The 8,282-nt window shown below is 41.7% G+C and overlaps 1 protein-coding gene across 1 annotated transcript in view; it reads left to right on the forward strand.

Annotated features, from left to right (window-relative positions):
* Positions 1 to 7,139, forward strand: part of BMPER (BMP binding endothelial regulator) — a gene marked incomplete at its 5' end in the record, with an annotated part of 307,337 nt that extends 300,198 nt beyond the window's left edge. The window contains one exon of the mRNA XM_019509034.1: positions 4,693 to 7,139. Within this exon, the coding sequence (XP_019364579.1) occupies positions 4,693 to 4,874 (182 nt within the window). The remainder of the gene's footprint in view (positions 1 to 4,692) is intronic.
* Positions 7,140 to 8,282: the final 1,143 nt, after the last annotated feature.

Raw genomic sequence — 8,282 nt, forward strand, 5'->3', positions numbered from 1 at the left:
GCTAGGGTCTGGAACCAACTTCCAAGAGAGGTGGTGCAGGCTCCTACCCTGTGGGTTTTTAAGAGGAGGTTAGATGAACACCTTGCTGGGGTCGTTTGACCCCAGTAGTCTTTCCTGCCACGGCAGGGGGTCGGACTAGATGATCTGCTCAGGTCCCTTCCGACCCTAGAAACTATGAAACTATGAAACTATATCTAGGGTCAGGAGGAAGAGAGCAAAGTACAAAGGTGCCTGACTCAGTGGGTGAGTCTACACAAGGTGTTACTGTGCTTTTATTTAGTACTTGTATTAACAAGTACTAAGTAAATGTGCAGTAAACGGAATTCTCCGCACTTCTCTCCTTTCAATTTATCCAATTTATATTAAGTAGAAGATGCAGTAGTTAGAGCACTATACTGGGAAGTAAAAGATGTAGGTTCATACCCCAAGGGCAGCTAGAATCCGAGTCTTCTGCTTCCTAGGGGAGTGACCTAACCACAAGACTATTCAGTTGAAATATGAGAGGGCCCACCTCTTCTTTGCCAGGCCACAATTTTGGGACTTATACTTAGGTGCGTGTGTACAGAGCCATTAACCTGCCCAGCTAGAGCATAGCTTATGGCACTTGGAATAGGATTGCAAACAGCATAAGTACCAAAACTGGGAGTTACATGGCTGGGTAACTGCCATTTGGGAGTATAAAATGAAATAGGATTCTGACCCATGTGTTAGTGACCAGAGAGCCAGATAAGTCTTGGCAGCCTTTTCAGGATGTCACAGACTTTGGCTCCAAGTAGGTGGTGCACACATTGACAGACAGATGTGTCCGCTCACCACAAAAGGAATTCTCCAGCTGCCATCGTTCATTGTCTCCTTCCTTTAGAACGGTGGGCAGGCCTCAAACACCTGGGGGGGAACATGGGTCCTCCTCCCTGGCCGTTGTAATCTGTTCTGCTCTTGGCCCAGGTCTGCAAAGTGGTTCTTGAGAGTGCTGGATAGGGGATCTAGGAACAGGGTGGAATACTGTCTACATTGTGAGGTGGGCAGCAGTCAGTCTTTTCCACATGGTGTAACTGGTTCTTCCTCCTGGCCATTGTAGGCCTCTTGTATTAGCTAGCTTCTTCCATTTTGGACATTTCTTTCTGTTTCATCGATTTGATGAAGTTCTCATGTTCCTGTACACTTCACAGTCAATATATCTATTTTAGCAGCCCCCTTGCTCACTTACATGCTTCCTTCATGAATCCAGAAACAGGTGGAATCTGCTTATTTAGTACCTACCCTTGCAGCAAGGCAGTCCATTAAGTCAAATCTGGATCTGGGTGGAGGTCAGGTTTTTTGTTTGAGCAAATGCCCCACAGGTGCTGGCAGGTGCTACCTGAAGAGTTGGCAGCAACACTGGAAATGCATTATTTTTCACACACTGCGGGGTCTTCCTTGTACAGTAGCTGTAACAGCACAGAAAACCCACCCATCTGCCTGCCTTTGCTAGTGAAGTCAGCTAGCTATCTTCCTTCATTCGTCAACTGCTTTTGTCACTTCAGCCACTAGCAACCTATATATTTATGAAGGCCTATATGTTTATGAAGGACTCGCACATAGCCTAAGTGACTCAAACCCTTCCACTTCACTTTGTTTAATCTGTGGTATAATGGAAATACCGTACCATATTTTCTCACATATAACCCTTACCTTTTCTTACAAAACCAGCTGGGGAAAAATGGTGTGTGTATTGTATGTGAGGAAATGGGCTCCCCAAAGGTCCAAAAATTTGGTAGGGAGAGGGGAGTTAGAGTAGTGGTAAAGTTAATTGCTGTAGCTTCAGGAACCGTGGCAATTAACACTGCCACTGCTTTCTTCCCTCCTTTCTCACCTACCCCCCCCACCACCAAATTTCCTGTGGGAACCCCCTCCTCAAAATTGCATGCCAGATCAGCCCAACATGTGGGGTTGGTCCTTGACCAGAATGCTGGGTCCTGCCCTGAGTACGGATTTTAGAGTCATGTGTTGGGGTGGGCCTGGTACTAGTTCAGGACTGCTCTGTTTGGGACACATGGGTCCAAGCTGTCCAAGTTCAGAAACTGCACTTGGCTTCAGAGCCAGCATGGGGTCCTGGACTCACCATGTGAACCCAGAATTGGCATACTGCACCAAAGTTATGTGGCAGGGCCCAATCCTGCACAACGTGCAGGGTGTGATCTGCAATGCTGGTGCTGGGACTGCACAGTGAGTCTGAGGCCCCACACTAAATCTGAAGGCACATGCCAAGTCTGACTCAGCTCACAGCCCCAGAGCCAGTACATAGTCCTGGACTTGGCATGCCAGGACCCGTGATGCATGGCATGACTGTGTGGCCTCAGTGCCTTTGCACCAGAGGTGTGCAGGCTTAGGACCAGTGCATAGCCCCACCATGTCACCCCCAGTCTCAGAGACCCAAGACCATAATCACTTACCTGTGCACCAAGGTAATTTCTTTTGTTTTTTCCCCCCTTCTTAAGGCCTTCCAAAAATAGGGTGTGTACTATATACAGGGACATGCTATGTGCAAAAATATGGCACTCTACTGCTGTGACTGCAGAAATCCTGTTTGAGTTCACACACTAGCAAACTAGTCTGAAGGGCATTCTAGCCCAGTCTGCCAGACCTAGATTTCAAACAAACCAAAAGCAGCAAACTAGCACAAGAGTCCAACAGGAATTTTCCTAGCATCAGAAGGGTTCCCTTTGCTCCTTACCATCTTCCTGCAGAGTTGCTTTAGTGGCAACAAAGAAAAATTACCCAAGATAAACTTACCATGTATCTAAATCCTCTCAGCTGTATAAGTCTCTCAAGTGTATAGGTTTCTGCATCCACAGTACATCAGTGTTAAAAATGCCATACTCTCAAAAATCAGGTAATGGAAAAGATCCTTGTGGTTACATTAATTTGTTCTAGTTGTAATGTAAGGTCAGTTCCTTGATAATGTAAGCATACCACCTCTGAAATCCCTGCAGTGACTAAGAATGCCTTTGTCATTTCACTTCTTTCCTTTCATTTTTACATTGCTCTTTCAGATGGTAGATGGGAACTGTAAAATATATAGCATGTGAAACTTGACTGAATGGACATTGCTATGATGATCTTTTTATGCCAGTTCAAGATCAACCAGCACCTTAGGTTTTTGATTTCTGTGTTTAAGCTTCAACCTTAACGGTACAGTTATAAAAACTTCTGCATTTTAATAAGAGCATTTCTGCCTACTGAATTTCTGAATAAGAGCAGCTGTGTAATAATTCTCAGCCTCGTATGTACAGCAAATGGCACTGCTTTATTTGTAACAGAAGCCCTTTGCAGGAAGTCTGGATGGACCTTTAATTTCTCACAAAATGGAAGACCTCTTTTAAGTTCAACCACTTAACTCTAAATAGCAAGAGCTGATTCTAGGTGTTGGTGAGATCTGAGTCTTTAATTTACTATTGAGCTATGCATTATTCTTTATGCTGAAATAGTGGTATATAACACATTAAGAGTTTAAGTATTGATCTGGCACTGTCATAAGGCTCTAAGATAAACTCTCAATGGCCATTTATGCTTGAGATCCATAACTGTCAGCTACATAAATCAACTAAAAAGAACACATGCTGGAATAATTACAAATCCACACGCTCTGTGATTCTTTGATAGAATAGTATATAGCCTCAAAATCCTTGGAGGTTTTTTTACAGCATACAATGTTGCTGATAAACCAACACTATTGCCTTGTTTGTGTCTAATATACAGCACTGCTAGTGCCATTTAGAGGTATCTGAGAATCAGAAGATGTGCTGTTTTTATTTTTATCATTGAATTTTTATATGAACTTTAGCAAGTCATTTCCCTTGTTTCCCCCTTTTTATTCCATCTGAAAAGTAGAGACAATAATACTGAAGTGCCTCTGTAAAATGCTTCAGGAATCTTAGATGAAAAGGTATATCAAATATATGATCAAAGCAGAGTTTACAGTACAAAATCTGAATCTGATTCTAGGTTAGTGCTTTCAGTGCCATAGCAAAGGGGAGGGAGTAAGCAGGGTGACCACCCTGGGTGCCAAAGTAAAGGGGTGCCAACAGGCACTGCCCAGCCAGGGTGGGGTGTGGGACACAGCTGTGTGCGACTCATCTGGAGGGGTAACAGGGGAAGGGCAGCTCCCGCAGCTGTGTGCACTCCTGGGCAAGCATGGAGGGGAGTGTGTCCCCTGGATCTGTGCCCTCTGGATCTGTGCGTGTGGTGAGGATGGGCTGCTGCTGCTGCAGGGTTTGCCCTGGGCACAAAACTTTGTTGCTATGGCACTGAGCGCTTGCGGGGTTTGCCCTGGGTACCAAACTTCGTTGCTATGGCACTGAGCGCTTTCCCAGTATTTGGAGGAACTTTGGATGCAAGATTTTTGTTTCAGCACTTAATACAGAGAAAGAGATATGGTTATGCTATTAGGCCCTGACCTGGAATGCTCAAATTCAGGATTCAGGATTCTTTCAGTATTAGATTTTGATTCATGTATATCTCTAGTATAAAGCAGTGTTGCTTTTAATATAGTGGAATCTCTTCATAAAGCACTAGTTATGTAATTGTTTTCGATACTATAGCTTGCCATTAAATATCTGCAGTTGAAAATATGCAAATAGACATGTCATGGTTAAACCCAGACACGGGACTTTGTATTAGTAACATTGTGTGTTTCTTTAACCTGTCTTTCAGCAACGCAGTGCAAGCATGGTGCAGTTTATGACACCTGTGGACCTGGATGTGTCAAAACATGTGACAACTGGAATGAGATTGGTCCATGCAACAAGCCGTGTGTTGCAGGTTGCCACTGCCCAGCAAATTTAGTGCTTCACAAAGGAAGATGCATCAAGCCAGTCCTCTGTCCACAACGGTGACGTTAGTTTTATCTTTAAGGACTGTAATAATGGTGTCTTTGATACCTTTGAAACTCACAGCCAATGAAGGACTGCAGTGTTTGTATGCAGATTCTGCAAAGTACACACACCTTCACAAAATGTGCGTGTGTGTGTGTCTGTGTATTTATATGTGTCTATATACACACGTGAGCATGTGTAAAGATAAATAAGAATATACTGTGTGTACATAGATGTACATATCTATACACAAGTACACAATATATATAAATACAAGAAATGTATTTATATATATGTACTTACACACAAATATACACAATTTATATATACCATAGAAGGATGAATTATTATATGTATATTTTTTGCTATAAAATGTATGTATTATTATTTCTAGGACTCTAATCTATAAGCCATTTGAGTCACTGTATAAATAAACCAGGTGTTTTTAATATAATATAATGGCATGAAAATCTATTGAATGACTTCGCCATTGCATAAGCTTATAGTTTCTAAGGAAACTTTTCTAGGGCCATAGCATTGCCAGACCGGATTAGTTTCAACAGAGACCTTGGATTTATAGTTGTACAGGAAAGACATTCCTCTGGAGATGGAGGATTTATCTAGGAATATTTTGTGTGTACCTCAGAGCTGCTTAGTGATCGGTGACAGTGCTTAATGATGGCAGAGAAAGCTAAGGATACTTTATTGAATCACTGTAAAAAATTATTTCTAAACTCAATGGCCAAATGCCAGGAAAGAGATTTTTTTTTGGAACATAACCAAAGAATCAGTGGACAGATTTTCAAAAGTGCCCTGTGCCCAGCAGCTCCGACTGCATATATGGCCACTTACATTTAATAAGTACCCCCATCTGTGATGTTATATGTGGTATTACCTGGGAAAAAGACAATAAAAATCCTTAAAAAATACACATGAAACTTTTACTCCTTTAAACATGTTTTAAAACTTTATTGTTTAATACATCCCTTAAAATGATAATCAAAGCCCAGTGGCATATACTTACAAATACTGTGAATTGAAAGTTCACAGGCATAATGTGATTTTGGTGCACATGAATAATCAAAATAATGTTAGGTACTTTTTTACATAACTTTTACCTTTTTAATAACTCATTAAATAACTCTGTAAGCAGAAAACAAAAATAGATTTAAAAACCCCCCAACTGCACAAAAAGAGTAGAAAATGATAAAGGGTGAACACATTTATTTTCATATTTGGCTGTTTCATCAGTCTTTATGAACTTGCAGGATTTGCTTGTTTTTGAAGTCATTGTAATGCAGTCATATGGGATAGACCAACCATTATTAAATAAATTATATAGCTTTCTCAAGCCTAATCTATTTGGAAACCTGTGAGAGAGCTTGACTGGATGTCTAGTAAAGTCAATACTTCAATTCTTTGGGTGTTGAATTTGGATTTATAGTGAAGTAATTGTTTCCCACAGAGCTACTGCCTCACAATTTGAACTAAAACTGCATGTCATAGAGTCTTAGAAAAATTCAGGACTTTTATTCTACTTCACTTTAAAAATGGCTTTATTAATTTCAGTTAGGTCTGAGTAAGCAGGTTCCACAGTCTTCAGTTATAGAAACTGTTCATAATAATAGAAGCTGTTGTGTAAGCACATATATCATGACATCGTAAGATGCCAGATGCTGTGCCATAATAACTACCAAAGATTTCCATGAATGCTTGTCCAAATTTTAAATACCCTAATTTGGTCATTTTGGACGTGTCCATATGAGTGTAGATGTTTGTTTCCCCGGGAACAACTAGCAGCAGCACAGTTTGTGCTGCCACTAGTTGTCCCTGGGGAATGCCTGTGCCACACGCCCTCTGGAATGTGGCAGGTTACCCAGGGTGGGGTAGGGGAGGCTGGGGCCAGCTCTACCCCATCCGGCGCCTTACCTGGGATCCTAGGGGCCTTGCAGGGCTGTAGCAGTAGTGATCCTACCACTTGGAGCCTAGCTGGCAGCCAGCGTGTGGCTCTGGCTGGCCAGACTTCAGTTTTGAGTGGCACACACTGTCCCCACTTGCACCACTCTGCTCCACCTTTCTTTGTGTGGGTTTTTTGACTCCTGGATATCCAGGGGTCAACCCCCCCCACACACACACAAACCCTCTGCATGCTGTTCCCTTGCAGCATGGAGAACAGCTAAATGTGTGTTATGTGGCATCACAGATGTGTCTGCGGTGCCAAATACCTCACAGCCACACTCATCTGGACACGGTCTTTTTGTCCCCTTTGTGTTTATTTTCCCAGAAATTCAAGGCATAGGCAGATGTAACATTGGTAATAATTTCAAATGGTGCCAATATAAGCTATTATGATGTAAGCATTATAACTGTATGGTTATGTAGCAATGCACATCATTTTAACTGTATAATTCTGTAGTAATGCTACACACTTACATAGCAGAAATGGTGCACCTTTAATGCAGGGCCAGACACAGGCATGGGCGAACTGAGCAGCTGCCCAGGGCCCGGAAAGAAAGGGGTCCTGAAAATGGTAATTTTAAAATTATTATTATCATTATCTCTGGAGAAGCGGGGCCTGATACTAAAAGTTTGCTTGGGGCTGCCAGGAGTCTAGGTACAGTGCTGCTTTAATGCTGTTTCTTTGGGCATTAATTTAGCATTTAGCCAGTTTTTGTCACTAAAGGATCAAGATAGATCATAATATCTGATGTGTACTACTCCTGAGTGGCAGCTCTGTCCCCTTTTAAAGTGGTTAAAAGGTGCATTTGTCCATAGCCTTAGAATGTGTGTGAGGGCCCCATACATTAAAAACATGAAGTGATATTTGTTAAGTCATTTTGAATATCAACTAGACATGAAGAAATTGCAGTCTTCTTGAGACATTTCACAGTGAGGAAAAAGGGCTAAATCATTTAATATATAGTTTGCCCAGATCTAGTATTGCTTTGGGGGTTTTTTGTTTTTGTTTTTTTACATATACATCAGTGCAACTTACTAAAAATATAAATAAAAATACATGCAAAAATCAACGGAACAGATACCCCCTTTACATGATGAATAGTACATGTCTCTCATGATCTTTTACCAGGTCCCCTGGTCAGAGTTATCACAGTAAATAAAGCTAAATGGGCACATCCTCAGCTGGTATGAAGCAATGTGGCTCCACTGAAGTCAATATAGGTTTGCTAATTTACACCAGCCAAGGATGTGACCCAAAGAATCTATGATACAACAAACTTTTTTTCATCCTCGACTATTTCATTTTGGAGCTTGACCTAGGTGTCATCTCTGATTACTGGAGCTCTGTTTATCTTGGATAAATCCTCCAAACTTAGAGGAAAACCCTGTATTCTAATAAGATAGAAGAGCCTTGGAATAGATTTATACCTCTAAGCAGTCTGACCACATCCCTATGGAAAGAGTGCTGAG

This window comes from Gavialis gangeticus, unplaced genomic scaffold (assembly GCF_001723915.1).
Source record: "Gavialis gangeticus isolate Ggan-Ray unplaced genomic scaffold, GavGan_comp1, whole genome shotgun sequence".
Lineage (NCBI taxonomy): Eukaryota > Metazoa > Chordata > Crocodylia > Gavialidae > Gavialis > Gavialis gangeticus.